This window comes from Aphelocoma coerulescens, chromosome 9 (assembly GCF_041296385.1).
Source record: "Aphelocoma coerulescens isolate FSJ_1873_10779 chromosome 9, UR_Acoe_1.0, whole genome shotgun sequence".
Taxonomy (NCBI): domain Eukaryota; kingdom Metazoa; phylum Chordata; class Aves; order Passeriformes; family Corvidae; genus Aphelocoma; species Aphelocoma coerulescens.
Window position 1 is genome coordinate 20,005,773 of NC_091023.1, and position 24,252 is coordinate 20,030,024.

The 24,252-nt window shown below is 42.7% G+C and overlaps 1 protein-coding gene across 1 annotated transcript in view; it reads left to right on the plus strand.

Moving 5' to 3' along the window:
• Window positions 1–232: 232 nt before the first annotated feature.
• The window catches only part of GNB4 (G protein subunit beta 4), a 30,580-nt gene continuing 6,560 nt past the window's right edge, over window positions 233–24,252 (plus strand). The window contains exons 1-8 of the mRNA XM_069024736.1: window positions 233–311; window positions 16,094–16,192; window positions 20,464–20,502; window positions 21,193–21,299; window positions 21,848–21,911; window positions 22,679–22,841; window positions 23,025–23,091; window positions 23,202–23,403. Of these exons, the coding sequence (XP_068880837.1) occupies window positions 16,136–16,192; window positions 20,464–20,502; window positions 21,193–21,299; window positions 21,848–21,911; window positions 22,679–22,841; window positions 23,025–23,091; window positions 23,202–23,403 (699 nt within the window). The 5' untranslated portion in view covers window positions 233–311; window positions 16,094–16,135. The remainder of the gene's footprint in view (window positions 312–16,093; window positions 16,193–20,463; window positions 20,503–21,192; window positions 21,300–21,847; window positions 21,912–22,678; window positions 22,842–23,024; window positions 23,092–23,201; window positions 23,404–24,252) is intronic.

Consider the following 24,252-nt stretch of genomic DNA (forward strand, 5'->3'; position numbering starts at 1 on the left):
GGGTCCCCATGCCCTGGGGTCCCACCACCACCCAGGGCTGTCACGCAGAGGCCCGCCCTGCCCGTGTCCCCCGTGTCCCCCGTGTCCCCCGCGCCGCTCCCGTCTCTCACGGTTGTCACACGCGGGGCGACAGAAGCGCCGCCCGCAGCGGGGCGTGGCCCTGTGAGCGCTCTGACGTCACGCGGCGCTGCCATGGCAACGGCCCGTCACGTTGGCCGGTCCATGCGGGCGGGGCGGAGCCGCTCCCGCCCCAGCAGCGCCATGGCGGCGGCTCGGTGACACCGCGCTCCGCGGCCGCCCGGACACCGCAGGTACCTCCGCCCGGGGGATGCCCCCGCGGCCGGGCTCTGCCCGTCCCCCGCGGCTCCGCGCGGCCGCCCCAGGGCGGTGCCCGGTCCCCCCGCGGCTCCGCTCACCGCGCCGGGGCCGGGGAGCCTCGGCCGGGCGGGGCCGCGTGGGGGCCACGGGCCGCGCTTCCCGGCGGGGCGGCAGCGCCGGCCGCTCCCGCGGGGCTGCGGGCGGGCGGGCAGCTCCAGCGCGCTTTCCGCCCGGGCCGCGGAGCCCTGGGGCGGGCTCGGCCCCAGCGGGGCGGGCTCGGGCTCGCCGGTCCCGGGGAGGTCCCGGTGCCGCGTCCGGCGCTGCCCCCGCGGGGCCGCCCGGGAGCGCCGCGCCCGCCCCGCCCCTTGGGCGGCCCCATCCGCGGCGCTGGGGGTGGGGGGGGGACATGGGCGGCACCACCGCAGCGCCGGCGGGGGGCGGGAGGGAGGCAGTGCTCGGGCGGCGCCGCCGGCAGCGGCCCCAGCGCCTTGAGACCCCGGCAAGTGAAGCCCCCGGTAAGGAGAGCCCCGCGGGAGAGCGGCCGGGGCAGCCGCGGGACAAGGGCGCGGTCCCGGGGTCCGCCGGGAGAGGCGGGGTGGGCGGGCGGCATCGCCCGGTGCCGTCCCGCCCGGCCCGGAGCGCTGGCACGGCGCGGGCACAACGCCCGGGCTCCGCGGGGAAGGGAGGGGCCGGGGCAGGGCCGCGGAGGGTCCCCCGAGGTGGTGCCGGAGACGAGGGCTGCGGAAGGGAGGGACAGGCTCGGTACCCTGGGCTGGGAGGCGAGGAGCGGACGGGGCGCGGGCAGCGACCCCCGGTGCCGCCGGGTCCGGTCCGGCGGGGATGCGGGGCCCCGCGGGGTCCCTGTGGCCGGGGAAGGAGCTGCTGGGGGTCGTCAGGGGCAGCCCGGGGTGCGCCGTGCCGGCCGGAGCACGGGGCGTGCAGAGCGCTCCGGCCACGCCAGCAGCATCAGCTGGACCGGCCCTTGGGCTCCAGGTCTGTACAGCGGGCAGCAACAGGCGGCTCCCGGGCTGTGGAACAGCTGCGGAAGCTCCGGCTTTCGGTTCTGTACCTGACTGGAGCAGCCCAACCCTCGTTTGGGTTTCAGCGTTCCATATGTCGGCTTTGTGGCGAGGGGCTGTGACTTGCATGCCTTGCGTGACTGTGTGGCAAAGGTGAATCGGAAGGTGCTCCCCTTCTTTAGGAAAAGTGCAAAGTCATTAGGTGCTTTTCGTGTCGTACTTTGTAGGTATTGCTGGTTTTCCCATCGAGATTTATTTTATTTTTTTGAATCTGCTTTTTTATTTTTGCACTTGTTGCTGAGGTTATCACGTCCTTTAATTTTTAATTTGATTTCTGTTGGAAATTGTGAAGAACATCCAAATTGCTAACAGCTATAGATGTGGTAGACAAGTTTAGTTTATACTGTAATATTATCTGAACTAATTCAAAATAAGCCTCTGATACGTTCCCTCCTGTTAATTACACAGTTGAGAATGTTGTCTTTTATTAGACTGGTTATTGTAGCTTGGAAAGTACATGATTTTCCAGGATGGTTTTCAGTTCTGAAATAGAAGCAGGGTAAGTCTCAAGGCTAAGTATGAGCTGAGGAAAAAGGTCCTTAATTTAATTAGGTATAATCAGTTTCTGAAGAAACAAAGGAGGAGTTGCTCTCTGCTGGGTGGAGAGTACTGGGAAGGGAAGGGGAAAGAATGAGAAAATGATGCAGAACGAGGAGACAGGTACCAGCCTCTAAAACCCCCTGTGAAAGCACTGGGAGAGATGAAAACGGTTCCCGTGGGAATAGCGGGGACATGAGTCTGCAAAGTCATGGGAGTGTTCAGAGGAAAACCTGAAGCTGCTTCCTGATTTCTGTTAGAAATATGGGAAGTGATGTAAAAGATGGTCACTAACCTGACAATGAAGTGTCAGCTAAAGGAGATGCAATTGCTGGTTAGAGCTGGGGGAAGTCTGAAGCCATGCTAACAGGAATAATAACTGTATCAACAAATTAAGATGAAACAAACCACATGACAAGCGCACACTGTCCTGGAAGTCTCTTAATGGGATGGGAATCTTCAGTGGGTTTTTGCAGTGTTTGTTTGTGATTCTCAAGCACGATAGCTGTGGTGAAGTTAATTTGTGCTTCCAAAGAACAGGCTGATGTTATCTTGGAAGAAGGGGGCTAGGGAAACGAGGGAGATTGTAAATATGTGGATATGTCTCGCTGTGTGTCTACTATGGCAAACTATAGTTTGGAATTATTATTTCTCTAAAATGAGCAGTTCTTACAGTGAATAATGTAGATGGGTTATACAGATTTAATAGGCTGAGAACTAAGGGTATAATAGTATATAGTAACACCTTTCGTCTGTTAATCATAAAAAAAATTGAGTTTCAGGTTACAGATGTGTCTTTTTCTCTCTTCTGTATTGTTAAAGTGTTACAGAAAATAGCTGCTGCTCTATCTCTACTTCAGCCCTTTTCTGAGTGCTTGTAAAGTTGGTCTTGATTAATTGCTCAGGTCATTTAAATTTTAAGTAAAAAAATTTCTGGCCACAGATGTAATGTGTTATGTTGGATAATGAAAGTTTCAACTGTATCTTCATGTTGCTTACTTGAGAATTAATACATCTAGTGTTTACTTTGTCCAGCTATTCTAATTTTCCACTTTCTTAAAAACCTCACTAGAAAATCTTGGAAAAAATATTTTTGAATACAGAACTGAGTATTTCTCTCCTGGACCACTATGGAACTTTAAAAAAAAGGCACAAAAATTATAAATACAAGATTCTGAAGGTGAATAAGAGCTATAAATAAATAAATCCCCACAGTATATAGAGAAGTGATCTCTCTTTTCTGCCAGTCTTTAATTTATGACTGTTTTGTTACTGAAGGCAGTAATTTATATATTTTTATATCTCAGAAGTCACTTTGAAATGTCTTATCAAAGTAGTTAGAAATTCAGAATCTCTGAGCTTGACGTGCAGTGCATGGTCCTGGAATGTAAATACTTCGGGACAGTGATAATGCAGTGATTGTGTTTTGTACTTAATACTGTCTGGAAATATCAATGCTCAGATTAATGCAGCTCCCAAGTGCCTGGAACCGGCTGTTTAGAAATATGCATAGTATTGCTAATCAAGAAAACATTTTTTAAGTTCCACCAAAATTTTTCTCCTCTCTTAATTGGATGCAGACCTGTCACTTAGTTCATCTTCTGAAGTGTGTAATTAAATTTAGTTGTTATTGTTTCGTTCTTGTATGAAACTTCTGTGTTTTGCAACCCAGAGTTTTGTAATAGAATTTACATGAAAGATCTGAAACAGAACTAAAACAAATGCTCCTGAAAAACACAGAATGTGTGCTGTTCTCTTGAGGCTGTGGTTTGGTACCTGACACCAGTGCAGAAGACTTCATGGAGCTTTCTGGATAACAGGAGGCAGGGCTGGACAAAGCTGCAGCTTTAATTAAAAGGATGGCACTGTTCAGGCTTGGGGTCATGTCTTTAGCAGTGTTGGAACAACAGAATTGTCTTTGCAGAGAGTCTGAAACAGAAGAGCAAGAGGGGAACTTCTGAATGCTTTGAGTGAATGTCAGCTTGGATGCCACCAGTGATACTCGATGTGCTGATCATTGTGAGTCGCTGTAGTTACTGTGGAGCAGTGCCACAGTGAGAGCTGGGCTGAGGGTTTATAAAAACCAGAATTAATGCAAGTATAGAGGGACATTGGCTGGCAAATAGTAATGCATGCAGTTCATTGAAGACAGTTTCATTTCGTTTAAGATGTCTCAGCTTCCAAAAGTTTGTGAAATGCTGACATGCACTAAGCCAAATTTTGATTCACTTACTGTAACTCTTGCAATCTCTTGCCTTCTCAAAGGGCTTAAACTGGAAAGAAGGGGAAGATGAAAGTGCCTGATTGTATTGTAGAGCACAAGGCACTCTCAAGTCCCACCTATTACATAAAGTTAGCTGTTTTGGGCAAAACAGGCTTGACAATTTGCATGAACTGTTTTCGTCCTCCTTACGTTAGATCTCAGACAAATATTAATCATATGGATTTTCAGTGTAAGCCAAATGTTTGAGTCATTGTGAATCCTGGTGTTTTGCAACATTAAAAAAGCTGAGTAATGTTAAGATTAAAATTATTTTATAAGGTTTTAATTTCCAAATGGGGTGGGGAGGGGGACAAAATGAAATCATCAAATCAATCCCAGGATTGAATGTGCTTCTTAAATGAGATTGAAACTCTTGGAGCTGCTCTCAGTGACTGGCCTGGCAGCTTTACAAGAACAAGTCACCTCATTGCAATCAGCAGTGGGAACTCTTGGACCTGCCTGGTTTGTTTTCATCATGCAGGTATTAATTCAGGTGGTCAGCATCTAGTCTAGCACAGAGCATCCAGGCAGTTTCAGAATAACTTGATTTAATCTTGTTGGATTATTTTTTGTATATGTTTTTCCTGCCCTATATATATTTATCTTTTAGTGTAGTAACTGTTTCTAACATAAATTACACTTGTGTAAGTTTGTTTATATATTGAAATGCAATTAGTGTGGTATTTGTGTGCATTTGAAGTCTTGCATTAAAATTAAAGATGGTCATTTACAATCTATTGTTGAAATGTGATATTTAAAATTGCTCTCTTTAAAAGAAATATTTTATCTCAGTATTTTTCTGGCTACCCCTTGTGTCATAATTGATTTCTTTAGGTGATCGTTCATATAAACCAGTTTTATTCCTAGTTTGGAAAAGGAAGACATTTTTCTTCTTTCAGATTCTTGATTTGAGTTGAGCTTAGTTGTTAACTGAGCTGAAAGAAGTATTCAGATTCCATGTATAGATGTTATGCTTGTCAAAATCTGATTTCACACACTAAATTTAGTGTGTACCTAGTGATTTTGATCAGTTTTGATGATTTGACTTTAAGATTTTGACAGCGCAATGTAATGTTACGGTACTAAAAATAAGTAAATTGGAGTACACTAGGGCATAGCTAGTTAAATTCTATAAAAGCTTTCCTCCCCCTTCCCCAGAAAAATATGAGTTAGGTTTAGGACCATGGTTTTATCTTGTGTTGCTATTGAGAAGGCAGACTGGAGCCCTTTCCTTTGCTTGTGCGTGGTGCTGATGGGAAGATCTGATCAAGTTTTGTTGTAATCTCAACATTAGGCAGAGTTAAAAAAACAGCACAGCAAAGTTTCCATGACAGCATTAAGTCCAGATGCCCTAGAATTTCAAGAAATTAATCATGATGTTAGTACCATTTTCCTTCCATTGAATGGTAGGAAGGACATAGCAGGGGGGGTTGGGTGCTCCTGACGTCTCAGGGGAGAAGAGTAGTGGTCCACAGGGACGTGTTACAGCTTTTTGTAGGACAGTGAATGCCTGTTTTCAGTCTCACTGACTGACACTTGTTGGACAAGAAACTTCTTCATTGCTTTTTCAAGTAGTTTTAATACAAGGTGTCTAAGTAAAAAACTAATTGAAAGTATGGAGAATGAGGTGGCCCAAAAGTAAAGCTATGGTTTTGGTGCTACAAACACATCTTTAATTTCTCAGATATGCACCAGAAAAGGGGAAACTCCTTGTTTGTCTTGGAAGCATCCCAGAAGAGGGAGCTGGATTATTTATTTATTTTTTTACAGAAGAATAAAAATAAAATACTAGTCCAAAGTAAATGAGTATTTAATGATGTGAGCACTTCACTGCAGTTGCCCACACTTTAGGAAAAAGCAGCTAATTTGGAAGGTCAGGTAGCTGGAGATGGGAAGTCATTAAGGCTTTTTTTGTCCTGCTCATCTGTTACTTTTTACAAATGCAGATAGATGGGCCTCAAAAGCCAAACATGCACTTTGAAAAGGGGTGAAGAAAGTTGACTTTTCCTGGCGGTGCTGCTTCACAAGCTTGAGGAATTCTCTGTTCTCAATCTCTACAGAAACCTCATGACCCTGAATCGAAGGGCTTTGGTAACTGTGACAGGATGAGAGCTGAAAGGCCAACAACCTTAGCAAACAGTTAAATTGCTGCAGTTTCAGAGCTGGGGCTGTGTTTGCCTTTTCATTGAGTCAGGCATCCCTGTGCTTTGCTTGCAGCTTCTGGAAGCAGAAGCTGAAGAATCTTTAGCCATTTTTACGAATCTGTCAGTCACCACTGCTAAGGAGAACTCAAATGGTGGAACGCATGTCTCAACCATTAAACCCAAAAGATTTCCAAGAGCAGTGTCCTCTCTGTGGTGAGGGCTAGAACAGACAGGGATTTAGCTGAGCTGCTGTCCTGGCTCACTGTGACTGAGACATGTAGGGAGCATTTACAGGAACAGAAGTTCCAGTGGATTGGAAAGACCCTTGAGCAAAGCAGGTTGTGCAGCCATGGGCTCTCTCCTGGCCATTGCTGATTATTCCTGTCTATAACCTCAAGCTTTGTTTCCACAGGGGAATTCTGCTATTTATAACCTAAAGAGCATCATTTGTTCATAAAAAAGTTTTCATATAAAAAAATTATACTTTGTGGAAGACTGCTACAGATGGGAATATTGTACTTCTTTGCAGCAGCAGTTTGTTTCTCTTTTATCCTCTTCTGTTGGAAACTTTATCTAGGGCCATTTTCTTTCCAGGCAGATAGGTAATTTCTGACTTTTGACCAGTTAAAAATTACTTGTACAAAGACAGCCTTTATTTTGAGAACCCTCCAACTGTGGAGACAGTTACACAGGTGCTACTGATTTCCTTAACATAATTTCTTTCTTAAATATTGGATGTAGTGTCTTCTTTAATAAGTGACTGTCTGAAAACGGGCATTACTGCTTGAGAAACATCAGAAGCAATTCCAAGGAGTATAGATTGGATATATCAGCCTCATCACAAGTGGTACCAGAAGTAGCTACATAGCCCATGTACTCTTAATCCCATACTTGCATTAGTAGGGGTGAAAAACAGTACATAGGGTTTTTACTGTCCAGCATTGGATTTCTGATCGTTCTGTAGTGTGAGGTTTTTAACAGATTTTTTTAAAGTATATGCATCTCATAAATGTGAATCTCAGAAAAAAACCCGATTTTTTTTTTAGAAAAGCCTACTAAAGTAGCCTGAACTCTAGTCTGGAAGAGAACTTAATTTTTGTGGCTTCAAATCACAAGTAATTGACCAGAAATGCATTGTGAACCAAAAGCAAAATTAAAATTAGACCTGAGGGCAGCAGTTTTATCTGACCTTTGGATACTTGGTATTAAAAAAAGCACAAATGTTTATATTGCCTTGTTTTCTTGTGAAAGGGTGCAGCTGTAAGCTGTGCTCAGCTGTGTGGGGATGTGCAGGACATAATGCCTCGCTGTGACTCCGGTACCAAGGGAGTGCGTGTGGTGCTGGATGGGGAGGAGGGCAGGGTGCTGGGGACCATGTATACATCGAATGCATGGCTTCTCCCGAGATGATGGTGCATTTGAAAGGATGCAGTGTGTGTATGTGTAACTGGTACTGCTGGGCTTTCTGCTCCTCAACACTGTGAGAATGCTCCACTTTCAAAAACTGTCAGCCAGGAATTAGTGCAGTTGAGTGAACAGTCATCTGAGCTGAATGTAGGCACTTTTCCTGTAGACACTATAGTTTCTCTTAATGTGTATCTTCTCTGCTGACTTTAAACCTGAAATTTTCTGTGCACTTGGTGCTTTTTATGCACACTGTGCAGTCTGCTTGCTCTCAGATAACAGGAGGCTGCTTCAGTAATCTTTTGTGCCTGTAGGTGCCAGACCAGATTTTATATGCATAGCACTGCTTGGCCCTACATGATGCCACTTCAGTAAATACCAGTGCATTAGCCCCTTAAAAGAAATCCAAAGTCAAACTTGCTTAGAGATGGATTTAAATGTAAATGAGGGTCTTTCAAAATGACTTTGAATTGTCATTCTGCAGTACACTTTTCCTAGTAAAATGTTAGAATAGCTTCTGGGTATGGCTGGGTATTTGAAGAGACAAAAGCCCTCAGCTTATTCCATATGTCTGTCCACCTGTCTGTCCCCAAGGAAGAAATTGGACTGGAACCATTTCTGTCTTCTTACTTAGGGTTATATCTTTCTGCTTCATTAAGATCTTTCTTGCCATTTCTTACATGTTTTGAATTGCAAAACCAATAATAATTTGTTCAGTGATGGAGTGTCCCAGGGTTGGTGAACCAAGTTTTTACTGGGGAATCATTATTATAGTCACTAAAGACAAGATAATTTGAATTTTACATTAGGTTCTGTTTGCAGGGAATGTGATAAAAATAAATCTGTGCTTATGTACCAAAACATTTTGACCTGGAAATGAACATAATGAATATAAGATGCAAGAATGTTAATTTTGGAAAAATCACTGTTGGACTGTGAAATATTCATGACTTTAAAAAATTCCTTCCTTCCTGTGCTTTTCTCAGCCTTATGCTTAACACTGAATTTCTTGAGGCTTTTTTTCTAGAATCTAGTGTGTGTGGGCTAAGAAGAGTAAGGCCTTTCTGTATGTGTTTTATGAATGTACTTGGCTTAGACTTTAGCTGGGTCTTAGAAATAAACTCTTGTATCTCTGAGCTTAAGACACCAGTCTCATGAGCTGTCATCCAAATGAAGGGTAACAGTCTAAAGTCAGTGATGTTTTTTTTACTAGTAAACTTAAGAATCACTTCACTTTAATTTCTAAACCGATCTCCTTTGTCTGTTTTGTGACTGCTGTCAACAAGGTCAGTGTTTGTTGGTCTGTTTGTCCTCCATGGAAACCACAATCACACCAGTCACCAAACCCAACGTGGGCCGTGCCCTGGTGTGTTGAGGCTGGTCCCTGTGGGATCACAGAGTGGTTTGGGCTGGAAGGGGACCTTGAAGATGACCCAGTTCCAGCCTGGCCTGTGTGGGTTCACTCTCTGTGAGCTGAGTGACGGCTTTGAGATGCGGCAGCACCGCAGGACATGCTCGAGCTGCTGCTTCCTCTGCTTCCCTCTGTGGCTGAAAAACACTCAAGGGTGATGTTTACAGTCCTCAAGTCTGAAGGTGAACACAGAGGTTTATATTCTGTTCATAACTCCAAGTAGTTACTGTGGTAAATAGAAGTGTTTTGATGTGGCAGGCTTTCTTTCAAAGTCCTATTAAAAATCCCCGGCTGAGTGTGTACGTGTGTATAAAATGGCACATATTCCTGTTCTTTATGATGAGTAGGTCTGAGGTGTTTTGGCGAAGGGAGGAAGGAGCAGTATTGTTGCCTTGAAACTGCTTGTGCCACCCTGTTGGTGGGTGGGGTTGTGTCCCTGATGTAACTGCTCGGGGCGTGTGGGCACACCTAGAGACAAGTCTTGAATCCCACTCATTTGAGGTTTGCTTCAGCCTTTCTTGTGATGTCTCCTTTCCAGCTGTCCGTGCAGTTTTGAGCACACAAATTCATCGGTCCCTTAAAACTGGGGATGGTATCTCTTAGAGGAATGGGTGTTCAAGTAAGTTCTGCTCATACCCTTCCTCTTGAGAGGCGTTGGTTGATTATTTCCTGTTTTTGTACCAAAGCTATAATGGAGACATATCACTTTAAAACACTTCCAAAATGTGCAGAAGTACAACAATAGCACTGACCTCAGCGAGTGGGGTCACACCCAGGCTGCTTCCTGTTTTCTTCTTGGGGAGACCAGAAGCCCTGAGCATGGGAGAACTCTCCTTTGCATCTGCCTGGGGATCGGAAATCAGAGGGGCAATTAATTGCTTCTGACAAAATGAACGTTTTAAAGTCTTAAGAAAAAGATTCAGTTAGGATTTCCAGTCTTATTTTCTAAGTGGTAACCATTTTTTGAGGGAATAACCATTATTCTCTTACTTAACTGATGTGTGGTAGATGTTCTGCAGTTAGTGCGCTCCTCAAAAGTATACATTAGAGATAAAGAAGGGATAGAGATAGACTGAAGAGGTTTGAGAGGAGAGAGAAAGACCAAGGTACGTAATGGGGCAATTACAGCCCTTAGATACTGTTATTGCAACTTAAACCAACATTATTCTCCTGGGATTCGAGTATTAGTTGACCAGGATAAAAGCTCCTTGCTTTGTTGTCTTTGTTTTTTGATGCAGTACTGCTACAGGTCAGAACAAAGAAGGCTTGGGAGAATGGATAGCTGGAAAGGTCTCTGAGAAACAAAGGAGAGGCAGTATAGGGCCAAGGTATAGTAAAAAAAGCCATTAAATGTTTAATTTTCCTCAGTGGAGAGCTGAGTATATGTGTGGTTCTCAAACAGCTCTACCATAGGAAATACATTATGTAAAATTCCAGCTGAAATACCTTTTATATATGAAGGTATGTAACTGCAGCACAGCATTAATGCACTTACTTTAAATGACTGTTGTGCAGACAGAGATTTCACTTGATGTAAGGCTTTGACTACCATGTCCAAGTTTGTAGATTTTGAATATGTTGAATCCATTCTCTTCAGGCTGTAAGAAATAAAACCTCTCTCTATTCTTCTCTATTTATCGCTTTGGGGAGACATAAATGACTGGGCAAAGCTGCCAAAGTCTTGTTTAGTGTCCCTAAATGAAGAAATGCTTTATCAAAATCTTCTGTGGCACATCCTGTATGTGTAAAGTGTTGGTCTGTGTGTGCTGGCAGGGCTCAGCTTCAGAGCCAGAACCTGTTGTCCACAGCCTGAGTGTCTGTGAGTTACCAATGTATCTCCCTTGAGAGAGTTGGAGTATTTCTTGGTGTCTTTCCCCTATATTTAGTAAAGTGCTATGGTTAGCATTCCTTACATTTAGCCACCTGTGTGATCACTAGTAGGGATGATCATATGAAAGCCATGGAACCTCCTTTCTCCTGCTGTCTGTTGATCACTTTGAGATCTTGCTGCATAGGAGTTGAAAACCTGAAGTTGGTAGGTGTTGATAAGCACTTATTTCAGTTCTAAAGGAGTGATTTTTTGACACAAAATGAAATTTTTACCTAAATAATTCTCTGGGTGATAGCTTTTAAGAATCCAGTCAAGCAGACTGTTCTTTCTGCGGTCCCTTTAATCTCTATATATTTGGCACGAAAATAGCAATGCTTTGTTGTGGGGAGGGGCATATTTACACATCTCTAGTAACCCTTGCAGAGAAAAGGGTGTTTTTCCAGCCACAAAGTTTTGAGTCCAGAGGTTGCAGAGAGAGTACAGAGAGAGACAAGACCCTGGGATAATTTGTCACTGCCTTCCTGTATAATGAAGAATTAAACCCTTAGCAAATGATGTTGCTACTGAATCAGGAATAATGTAAGGAGTGATTTATCTGTGGAGCACTCAAGCCTGCCCGTGGCTTTTTTGGCACTAGATATACTGTGGAATCTGACTTAGTTAATTATTTTGCCTTGGGAGGCACTTTATTTTGGTATCAGTAAATTCACTTGTACAAGTCCACTGAGGAGAAATTGCAGTGAAGTGCAGTTCAGCCTGCAAATGACGGACGGCAAGGATGTGCCTCCCTGGCTACACAAAGTCAACATGCACAGTGAGCTCCCTGTGCTGTTGCTGCTGATGGAAGCATCTTGTATCTTTGACCCCATTTCCTTCTGGTTTGGGTGTCCTGCAGTGGCACACCCCTGGCTACCAAAGGTACTGAAAAGTTCTTCCCTGTCCTGTTGCTCTTCCCCTCGAGGCCTCAGCAGGTGAAATTGTTCATAGTGCATCGTGCACATCATGAGTTGCGTTTGAAGAGAAGCATCTGACCTCTTTCATCAGAGGTGCCACCTCTGAATGCTGAAAAGCAGATACCACAAGTATTCTGCATCTCAGTGAACTCAAAATACTTTTTTTTTGATTCAACATTATTAAAAATATGTCTAAGTCAGGGAAGTAGGTATCATGTTACCCCAGTCTCCTGAGATGCAGGAGGAATCCTCATGCACTCTTTCTGCCCATACAGGTGCAAGAGCTGGTGGCTTTGCTGTGTATATGGCTGAGCATGGTACAGCTGGGCTCCTGGGGAAATTTGTGTTTGGAATAAAGATTTTCCTGGGCTGTGAACCTGCACTCCTTCCTGGCTGTAGTGTTTTGATCTTGGAGGGGAGAGTGAACAGGCATTGTGTGTCCTTTGTAACCTAGTATGGGTTGGTGTTGAATCCACTGAGGTTTTCAGTAATTTGTATGAGGAAAAATCTGCAAGAACAGAGAGCACCTCTGTTCTTGGCAATCCTTGTAAGCCCTGCCAAAGCAGTCCTGGCATTTAATCTGATAAAACCCGAGTTGTTTACCTGATGCATGGTAGCACACTTCAAGGTTGTGGTGGTGTCTTCTCTGCACTGAGGACAGGTTTGTAGGATGCAGCCTCTGCTTTGCCAGTGCTGCCAAGCATCTCATTTCTGTGTTCTTCTGTGTTTCACTGGTTACCTCACTGATAGGCTTAGAAACAATATTACAGCAAGTAAATCTAGCCTGGGTAATGGTCTTTGCACAAAGCTACTTCTCTTTAACCATACTGCTGTGGCATCAGAAGTATTAAAACAGACACAGGTGCATCCACGGGTTCCAAGCTTCCAAGCATGTGCTTATCTTCCTGTGTTGCTGCTGTGAGTCTGGTGACATCACTAAGATGCTCCCACAGGAGTTTGACAGGAGTTCAGAGATGCTGCTTGCAGAGTTAGTGTGAATCTGGAAATGCATCTGTAGAGCTTCCTTCCCTACCCACTCAATTTCTGTAGCTTCCTGTGGGCACATGAAAACAGTGCTTGGAAAAAAAGTAAAAATCCCAAGTGGAAGCATCTTTCTCCCAGTTCTGCTAGATACTTAGTGGTGGGTGATGATCTGAACACACAGGCCTTTGCATTGGGAGCTGCTGCCAGGCAGTGTGACACTGTTGGATACACTTCAATTTAACAGTTGAACTGCACTTAGTTTGTTTACTGTAGAATCTTGGTGTTTATACACAGCTTAATATTTCAGAGTTTGCTGTTCAAATGCTGTGTACTGGAAAGGAATTCAGTGCTTAAAGCTATAGTGATCCAGTTCTAAAGTGACCCTGGATTTTGTGGAAGCGTGTGCTGGTTTGAAGGCAGTTCTGCTCATTGAGGTATAGCTTGACCTTGGACCACTGACACATTTTTACTGAGCAGTGATGCTTAAGGCTTTGCAGATTTAGAACATGCTGGTGCTGCTAGGGCTTTTCCACTACTAAAAAATGTTTCTTTCAAAAATATGAAGGATCATTGTCCTTTTATTCACTTCAGAATTATTTTTAAACTAAATACATGTGGGTGAGTGAGAAGGCTTCTGGAGTTTGTCCATGTAGGAACTTGGAGAAGTGTAACACGATTTAAAGCTGTGAAGTTTAACAGCTGTGTAGCTGCTGGTGCAGCTTGGTACAGAAATGGCATTAGTGGGTGAACAGTGCTGATACGAGTGACATTAATTAAGATTAACTTTATGTGCAGAATGGTCATTGATGATCTTTGAATGCCAGTGCAATGCTACAGCTCATTCTCAAATCTGCTCACAGCTTTACCTATGAATAGAAAAATGCCCTAACGTTGGGTGCTTGTGACTGGCCATGCATGCTTCCAGTTGTGAGTAATTTCACTTTCTTTATGATCAGTAGTTCTCTGTGAGAATTTGAAGTGACTGTCTAGAGAGCACTGAAGTGTGTGGCACATCACAGGGCAGAAGCTGACTTCCCTTCTCACAAAATTAGAGATACATCAACTTCTCTGCTAGGAATCTTTATCTCCTGTTAAAAATAGCACACAAGACTACCAAACATTGGCAGACAGCATGGCTGGCTGGCTTTAGACCTTTGAGACCATTGTTCTGTCTGTGTTACCTTTGAGTAGGTTCTGGAATAAAAAGGAAAATCATACTGAAAAGGTTAATTTGACACTGTCAGAACTGAAAGTGGGGCTGTATTTCATAGAGATATCCCCATTAAACGTGTTAAGGTTGTAATTAAAGTTGATAGCCTATAAAGGTATGGGATTAATGTGTGGTCTAAAGTCATGTTTTTAATGCTTAGTTTTTAAAATTGGACACCAGTGTTGATGACTTGTATGTTATGCCTGCTGTGCATTAAGCAGTGTTAAATAATCTGGGCTTCAGAAAAAGGAACACAGTAGGAAATAAGAGTAGTCTCCTAGAGAATTCCCATATAAATTACAACATCTTTGTAGTGAACAGAGCACAGGTAAGGAAGGGAAAGTTGTGAACCTCCCAGTTTGCTTACACATAGCTGGAAATACTAGTTAAGAGCTGAGTCACCATCCCTCTTACTGATGAGGATGTATTTTGATTTGGAGATGATCCAACTTACGTATGTATGTTTGTGAGTTGCTTCTGAAGTGGACTTGAAGTGATACCTGTGGGTAGCAGAGAAGTTGAGGTTGAAAGGAAGTAGATGGATAATTAGTGAAGATAGTTTTCTTCTTGAGCAGCAATAAACTTTGTAGCTCTCAAACACTTGTATAAACTGTTAGTCCAAAGATGATTATTGTATTACAAATTGCTTTGAACCAAAGCTTCTCACTCCTTTAGAGTGTCGTATTTTACAGATGGAAGAAAGCTTTCCAGAGTCAGTCTTTTAGAGCACATCACTACTGAACTGCAGAGAACCAGTAGCCAGACCAAATAAAAGGGTTTCCCTAGAGGTCTACAACTTACCAGACAAACTGTGACCTTTTTTCCTCTGTTTTTTGGCCATTTTTCAGTGGACTAAATAGGAAGCATAGACTAACGTTTTGAATAGGTTCTTCCTGCTTCTTTTCCTTCCTTCCTCAATTTTTATTTTGTGAGTAATAGTCTGACTTGTCTGTCTTCTGCTATAAGCTAGAAGTGTTTTGGCTTTTTAGATAATGTCATGGGACCACAATCATCACTTTTCTGGTGTGCTTTTTCTGTCATGAAAAAATTACAAATAAGTGCCTGGCTTGTTTGTGAGCAATTTACTTGCTGATGTTGCTTTCACTGCAAGGATATTGAAATCTCCATGTGTGTGAATAGGCTTAAGAGGTCTCTAGTGGTGTTTGGCTGCACTGCTACGCTGGGGATAAAAAAATTGAAAATTGATCAGAGGAAACTTTGTTCAACACACTGAAAAAATCAGATGCAAAAATCTGATTTGAAAAAAATGACTAACCTGAAAGTGTGCCTTCATGCAGTCTTACTGTTAATTGATCTTTTTATTAGGTTTGCTTTGAGTCCTTGTTCAGATGACAACTGCTTTAGGAAGCTGAGGGCTGTATCAGCACAAGGATGCTTTTAGGGATGGTTTGGTCTTTGCTGTCCTTTCTCACTTCGTGGGTGCTTTTGAAATGACAGGATCATTGTGCCTTGCCTGAGAAAAATATGAGAAAAAGGTGGAGAAAATCTGCTGTAGTCTAGGATTAAAAAATTTCATCTTTGATTAAAACCAAGTCTGCCCCGGATGTCCTGTGCAAGGTGCCTGTAAATACTGGGGGGACCTACAGCCTCTGCTCTGTGTTGCCATCCTGGGGCACAGACTGAGATTTCTGGGTAGGGTAGCAGGAGGGAGCTGCTACAAAACAGGTTTATAAAGTACAGTGGGTGGTTCTGTTGACAGTTTCTTTTATATTCAAAATAGACTTTACTTAATTCTGCTTTTCGTGGTAATTCAGGAATCGAAATCACTTAGGTCTTGCCAAATTCATTAGCACGGTGTACTAAAGGGAATGTCTATTTGGAAGCCTTTCTAAAAGCAGAATAAAAAATATATGTACTCAAGTTCCTAGATTTTTTGTTCTGTTTTTTAAAGAGGAGAAAAATAACTTTCAGTATCTCTTTCTTCCCTCTTATTGGCAGGTTTTCTTCACAGTGGAGTGTGAGAAATAGAGGCTGAAGAAGATGAGTGAGCTGGAGCAGTTGCGGCAGGAGGCAGAGCAGCTGCGAAACCAAATCAGAGTAAGAATTGTGAATTACTTGTTTTCCATGATAAAGTTCCTCCTTTAAGGGAATAAACTGTAAAGATCTATCAGTTGTTCCTGTTTCACATGTGCAGAACTTGAAATATTTTCAGAATATTTGGTTAAAAATCAGAAAAGCCATTGGTGTAATGGAGTAAATTTGTAATACTTGTTGAACAAAATGTTTTATTTCCTGTTGAAGTTTGCTGAGTTTTGGTGCTAGGGTTGTATGTGTTTCTGCAAGTTTTATGTTCTGGGTTTTTAAAAACAGAAGGGAGCAGCAAACTTCTAGAACCTAGGCATGTCAAGTTGGGCTTAAGGGTCTTAGAAAAGCTTAGTCCTGGGCTAAAAGTGACCCCTGAGAAGACTGAGGTCAAAGCAGGGAGTATGAGAGAGCCTTCCAGGGTGGATGTCATTTTCAACAAGCACTGTTTCTTGGCTTAATTTTTATTAAATGCTGATGCCCCCATACATGCTATTTTTTTGTTGTATTTACTCAGTGAAGATAAACCAAGTATGAGCTGTCATGCCCAAAGTCAGTTTTCCAGGAATCTTTTGCAACATGCATTTATATTTCAGTGATGCAGTTTTCAGTAAAGTATAAGGATCTTCAAAGTCTGTTTATTTTTCGTCAACATTTTCAAAGCATGAAGCATTCATAAATCTGATTTATATGGGAATGCCTTATTTGCAAACATTCCTATCAGTGAACAGTACAGGTTTCTTGGAATATGTTGCATGCACACAGGCTTTTTTTAGCGTGGCATCTGCTGGCAGCACTTGTTCTGTGGTGTCTCCTGTGAGGTGTGAGGCTGCTTGGTGGTGTCAGCCATGTGCTGAACACACTTCATGTGTCAGGACTTGTGCTGGGGGCAAATGCTGCTCATTCAGTGCCATCCAAGGAGAGCTCCGTGTCCTGTTCTCACTTAATACAGTGTTGAAAGACAAGGTGGGGATCAGGCAGTGCTGTGGCACTGGGTGCCCCTTCCACCAGCTCTGTAGAGGATACAAATAATTTTTAGCTTAAAAAACTTTTTTTTTTTTTTTCCAAGTTAAGCTTTGTTACAGAATTGCAGTGCTAAAAGGGGTACATAGTTTTTCAGTTCTTTCTCTGCATGCTGTGTAAAGACTTTGTCATTATGTTATGTCCAGGGGAGCCAGTTAAGTCTTTGTTCAGTCTTGGTAATCAATGAGTGTGGTTTCATGCAAAATTGTGTGAAGAAAGAGCTACCAGGCACATTAGAGGGCTACACTGTGCTGCAGGAATGTTTGCTTCTTTTTTAAATTTTGGAGCATAAAAATCTGATTGGCCCTTTGTTAATGACTCCATTTTGTGGCTGTAGGTCGATCTAACATTTCCTTTTTACTCGACCACCCAAACTTGTAACTGGATCTGTCAGATGTAGCTGAGTAACCATGGTTATATTGCCTTTGGAGTCCCCTGGGCTCAGCAGTGGCAACTGGTGATTGCTTCTATGGATCTGAGTGCAGGCTTGGGTACCTTGTGCTTAATTCTAACTTCAGATAATTTGGCAATTAAAAATGCCCCTGATGACTTAATGTCCATGAAACTTCTGACCAAATAATTCAGTTTCATATTTGTAGAGATTACTACTTACCTTGCTTACTAAATCACTGTACATTTTCTGTTTGTTTGGGATGGATGAGAGGATAGATCCAGGATCTGAAAAACAGGAGTCTTAAGTGTTGAGAAGATCTACTGCACTGGTAGTTTCCAGGAATTATTTTTGATGCAGTCCTAAAAAGAGATGAGGTCACTAACAGCATTTGATGTTTTATGTGTAGCTAGCATTTTGCTGTCTTAGGTGTTGACAACTCTTGGGTTTTGTCTGATTGTTTCCTCTAACAATACAATCCCAAAAAATCAGCTTTGTGCCTAGACGTGAGGTCCAGATAAGATTGTACCTAATGGCTTCCTAAGGTGTAGAAACCGCAGTGCAGAGCTTTTGATTCCCCAGTGGACTTCAGCCTGCAATATTTTAGAAGTGTTTCATGACTTTTAATTTTATTTTTGCAGTATCTAGGTGATGTGGGTACCTGTGTCTCCCCATGCAGTTACTGCAGCCGAAGCTCTGGTCTGTGCACGGACAATGTACAGCATAAGCCTGCAGGAACTTTTAGTGCAGGAAGTTGGAACACTGAACAATGAATTGTCAGATATCTGTCAGATGACTTGATGGTTAAAGTTAATTCCTAGTTCTGTCTGTGATGAAGTTCTCATGTGATATGTGTGTCCTCACTGTGAGAACTGAAATTGAGGATAATGATTTTTAGAAGTGTTGCTTACTTGGTACAGTGTCATTCGAACATTTTGGACAAATAACACACTGTATTAAAAAAAATACATGTAGTTTGGGGAAAAAACTGCAATCTGAAGTGTGTGCTAGGAAAGTGTGGGGGTTGCACACTGATCAAGCAGTTAGATTTTTCTCAAAAATTTTGCGTTGTCTGCAGCATGAACTGAGAAAAATCTGCAATTACATAGAAGAGCTTTTTTATGTTCTGACAATAATGATTCTGTTTTGATGGTGCATATGTAGAAATACAGTTTCAATGTAAGAATTAAAATAGCCTGTTGAAACTCTCCTTTGCCTGCAATTTTGCCAGTTGTATGGCAAATATTAGACAGCCTCAAATATAGGAGTTGCTAAGAGCTTGCTCTTAAAGAGAGAAAATGCTTTGTTTCATTCAGACTGCATTCAGAATTCATTTTATGTTGAACATCTTCAAGTATTTCAGGAAAATCAAACAAATAGTCATTTAAAAATCCAGTGTGCTTCTTCCTGTGGATGAAATAAGTCGTGAGTTCTAAGGGATTTGCTGCTCTGGTATTTTAAACCCCTCCTGATTCTAGACGTCAACATCTTATAAATATTTCTACAGTTTAGACATTATAAAAATAAGTTGAGATGACTTAATCCACTCTCAGACTTGCTTCTTGGGAGGAGAGCTACAAAGGGTGGGCAAAATAAACACGCACTTAAAAAATGTTAAAGTTGCAATGTCAAGTAACTCTCAAGCAAGAGCTTGGAAGAAAATTGAAGATCCTGTCCTGAATGCATTGAGGCAGCTCCAAAATGTGTGAGCAAATATTTCTGTTCCTGCTCTCAAAGGGGACCTTGCCATTCCTACACAGACTGGACACAAAGTGCTGCTGAAGAGGCACCATCACTGTTGGGTGCCTGCTTCAGTGGTAGCACAAGTTGGAGAAATTGCCAGGACTTGAGAGGGTTCTGTGCCTGATCTTTCAATACAGCTATTGTTAGTTTTAACTTCAACTTTTGCTGCTCAGTTCCTGTCTAATTTCAAGGCAGTTTAAACCATGTTTCTCAGAAGGAGTTGCTGACCAGAGGGCTGTTTCTGCAGGTGGGGCCTGAGCTGCAGGAGAGCAATGCAGTCACAGCTGTGACTAAAACCAGGTCTTGCACAATCAGAGTGTTGCAGGTGAGGCTCAGTGAAGCTCACCTGTGTCAGAGGTTCAGTCTGGAACTCTGATTATGCAAATGAAAGTCCAGTCTGTTTTCTAGGTCAGGTTGAATCATATGCAGGAAACAAGTCCCGTGTCCAGAGTCTGAGATAAGGAGAAAACCATGGAGTGTCTGTGTGGAGATCTGAGTACCACCCATTCCCTGAAATGGGTGAGGGTGTTACTGGGCCATTTTTTTTCCTCCCATTTGTATCAAGTACATCATCACTTTAAGCTTTGGTGATCCTGCTGTCTGTCCTGCTCCCTGGATCCTGCCTGTTGATTTTCATCCTGCTTCTACCAACCAGCAAGGAGGTTAATTTGTGCAAGAGCCTTGTGTGGCACAGAGCTTGCTAACCCTGTGTAATATGTGGTTGCTTTTCCAGGTGGATCAGTTCTTCCCTTGTGCTCAGCACTCCCTGAGCAAGCACATCCACCCCAGGGAAGGAATACAGGGAAAAGGGTAGGCATTGGGACTTCAGAATGGCTCCAAATGCCTTTGAATCCCATAGTCTGTAGAAAGGGAAATTCAAAGGCTGCTGGGGCATGGCCCTTCCTAAGTCCCTCTTCCTCCACTACCCCTTGTGTGCCATTGCTTTTTAGATTCCTTGAACAATAAAACAAATTAGGGTGACAAAAGGAATATTGGCATGTCAGTTGGTGTTGGTGTGTGGCTTTGAGTGTATTGAAATTTAGCTCAAGAGTTACTTTTCCCTTAGTCCTTCTCAGCTGATGCTCAGTGTTGCCTTTCCAATTCAACTTGTTCCATTCTTTTGTTTCAGGATGCCAGGAAAGCATGTAGTGACACAACTCTCGCTCAGGTATGTTCCTGTTCTTTGTGTAGGCTGTTACTTGAGAGAGAAAAAAATAAAAATACCAATTTGTGACTGTAGCATGTTCCTGTTCAGTAACTGAAAGAATAAAGTGAAAGAAACCTTTGGAAATGCATGTGTATTTATACAATTATTTAAGACCAAACAAAGCCCCACCAAAAAAACCCAAATAAACAAAACAGCAAAAAAAAACCCCCACCATCTTAATGGATCCTGCTTCCAGTTTACCTTTTAAGTAGAGTATGTTTATTGTGTTAAACATATTTAGAAAGACTTAAATAAACATTTTTAGCAGTGTTTTTGAAACAGAATTATTTTGCATGTAAAGTTCTGCCATGCTTTAAAAAGTAACAGTGCAGTAAATACTGGAGCATTTTCTTTCATTGGTTTAAATTGCAAACTTTCAGCTTTAATAATCTGAAATAGTCTTAGTATAATGTAGAAGTATTTTAAAAGAGCTTCCTGAAGTTCACTGTAGCCACTGTGAAGTGTGTTGTGTCTGTCTGTAAAATCTGTTTGTGTCGGTGTTGCTGGGTGTACACCAGTATCCTATTTTTTTATGGTTTTTGTTGTGTGCCAAGATAGATAATGTTCTATCAAAGTTCAAATGTATTTTTGTTATCTTGTACATTAAAAATAGTTCCCAGTATCTCAGGGGTTTGTTTTATTTATTTTTAGATCACAACAAGTCTGGACTCGGTGGGTCGAATCCAAATGCGAACCCGGCGCACGCTCAGAGGTCACTTAGCCAAAATCTATGCCATGCACTGGGGATCTGACTCCAGGTTTGTACAGGGGAGCCTGGAACCTGCCAGTCAGGGGCTGGAGATCACATTGGCACCTTGAGGTTAATGTCAGGTCCTGGGAGCCTCGTGGAGTGGTGTTGGTGCCCTTGCAGGGGATCACAGACCACCACTGCTGGGGGGGTTGAGAGAAGAGGTATTTTGCTTGTTATAGGTATTTTGCCTTCTCCTAGAATCTGTTCCCAAGATTTATTTTCACATAAATCCTTATTTGCTTTTGTGTAACTGTGTAGTTACATGAATAATGAAAGCAGTTGTGGAGAGAGTTCATAAAATGTGTTTTCAGCAAGTTGTTTGCTTGTATTCATTTCTAATCATGAGTCCCCATGTGATTCCTGTCAGGTAATATGGAGATCTAGATCTTTGCAGACTTTTTCCAACAAATGCACCCCTCCAATAAAAATGAAAAAGCAGAGGGTAAAAAATTATGAAACTTCTGACTCACTTGATACTCATGCATGATGTATGTCTATTTTGAGATTTTTTTGTTTGTTTTATATTAACATATTTTATTTTGTGTTCATATTTAGGCTACTAGTCAGTGCTTCTCAAGATGGAAAATTAATTATTTGGGATAGTTATACAACAAATAAGGTAGTTATTTATAATCCTTATCAATAATTCATGTATAAGTTGTGTGTTTGAGTGGGCTTGTGTCTATTTTTTCCTATGGTTGCAAGTGAAAAATCAAAAGCAGTCTTTCTCATTCAGACATAATCTCTTTTTGTTCCTTTCATGGCTAGCTGAGCACTAGTGATATGTTGTAGGTCTGTTGCATCTGAAGCAATAGTTAATTACACAGTAATATGTAACATTGTCACTCTGACTTTGCTGGGGCAATAGCTGTTGCTCTCTGCCTGTGGGGTATTGTTTCTGAAACTAGCTTGGTTTTGAGCTGTAGAAATACACAACCTTAGAATTTACAAGAATTTACAAGCTTTGGGTTTGAGGGCAGAGAAAAGAGAAGGAAGAAAAACAGCTGTTGGGGGAAAGCTTAGGTAGTGTGGAGTGGAGCTGTGCTTCTGTACACTCCCCAGTCTCTATGGGGACAACCATCCTGTCTTACAACCTATAGTTCAAAGATGTAAAAAAGTTGGGCAGAGAAATCTAACTAGAATGAACAAATGTTGCAAATGTTGAAGTTTACAATAGCTTTGCTATGAAGTAAGGTACTGAAGCTTTGTGTATCTACCCTGCAGATACTACTGGTATCTGTAGCCCGAGGATGTGTAAATGAGGTGTAGGTAACATGCTGTAAACCCAGACAAATGCTGGCTTGGGGCTGTCCTGTGCCCGCGGCGTTGGCGTGCTCTGCCCCGCGGGCCGCGTTGGTGCCTTGCTGACGAGCTGTGTCTCTGCAGATGCACGCCATCCCCCTGAGGTCCTCCTGGGTGATGACCTGTGCCTATGCTCCCTCTGGCAACTACGTGGCCTGTGGAGGCTTGGACAACATCTGCTCCATCTACAACCTGAAAACCAGGGAGGGCAATGTCCGAGTGAGCCGGGAGCTGCCGGGGCACACAGGTAGGGCTGTGCTCGTGCTTCACCTGGTGTGGTACTGCACTAAGGGATACAGTCCTGCTTTGAGCAGGGCAATGCTTGTGGTGGTTATGGACTGGCTGTGGGGGAACTTGGATGCTGTTCTTGCATTTTAACCTTCAGTCGTTGCTCTTGGATGAAAACCTTATATAACTGTTTTGTTTTTAGGATACTTGTCCTGTTGTCGCTTCCTAGATGACAACCAAATTGTCACTAGCTCAGGAGACACCACTTGGTGAGTTTTTGAGCTCTGTTGGCCTTTCCTCACCCCTTCTTTCTTCTTCTTTTCTCTCGAACTCTGAGATAATGACGGACATTATGTTAATGGTGTCACTTTATCTACAGTGCTTTGTGGGATATTGAAACTGGCCAGCAGACCACCACGTTCACTGGGCACACTGGAGATGTGATGAGCCTCTCTCTAAGTCCAGACATGAGGACTTTTGTTTCGGGTGCCTGCGATGCCTCCTCGAAGCTTTGGGATATCCGCGATGGAATGTGCAGGCAGTCATTCACAGGGCACGTGTCAGACATTAATGCAGTTTGTGTAAGTGATCCTCTTGTTTCCACGTGGGAAGAAAGGGGGAGGATAAAGGCTACATTTGCATGAATTCAGCTTAGACTCTACTGAGCTACCTTGATTTAAAATCAATTAGTTAGGATAGAGAATGTTAAAGTGTATGTAATGGAGAAGGTTGTGTAATAATTTAAAATCTACTTTATAACTGAATTATTATTGCCATTGTCTGTGATGTACTGCGCTGTTCCAGGAATAGTTTCACCTGTGTTTTTATTCAGTAACTGAGACATCACTGTTTTTTAAGAAGAATGGACTAGGGAAACTTTTTGAAGCACGGCAGTGTGTTAAAAACTGAAAACTGTAGATAAATGCAATATACTGAGAGGGTGCAACACAGCCAAGCATCCTCATCTTAAAGATTTTTGTTGAACAAAAAGAGCTTCCAGTGAAATATTCTGGAAGGCAAAGTTAAAATCAGTATTGATGTTGGATATTCCCTGGAATAATTTGGTAATATTTAGAAACTGCATTATATTTCCTCTCTGTCATAGTAACACTATGTTCTGATCTGCAAGGTCCAAGCTCTGGAAAATAGGGAAAGAAATCTAAGTCGAAGCTGCATCTGTTTTTGATAAACATGAAAAATTGTTGAGGCTGAGAAAATACCAAACACATGACCAGTACAAAAATGCAGTTCCTATACTTAGACCTGGACCCTGAGATGTGCTGGGCTCTCTCTATTCCCATTTCAATCAATATCGCTGTTGAGAGAATAACTCGGATTTGGAGTAGATTTTTTAGGAAATTGAATTGCTTGTTTTCAGTCTTCTGTCTTGGCTCAGCCAACCTGGCTGGCCAGCTCAGGATGGAACATTG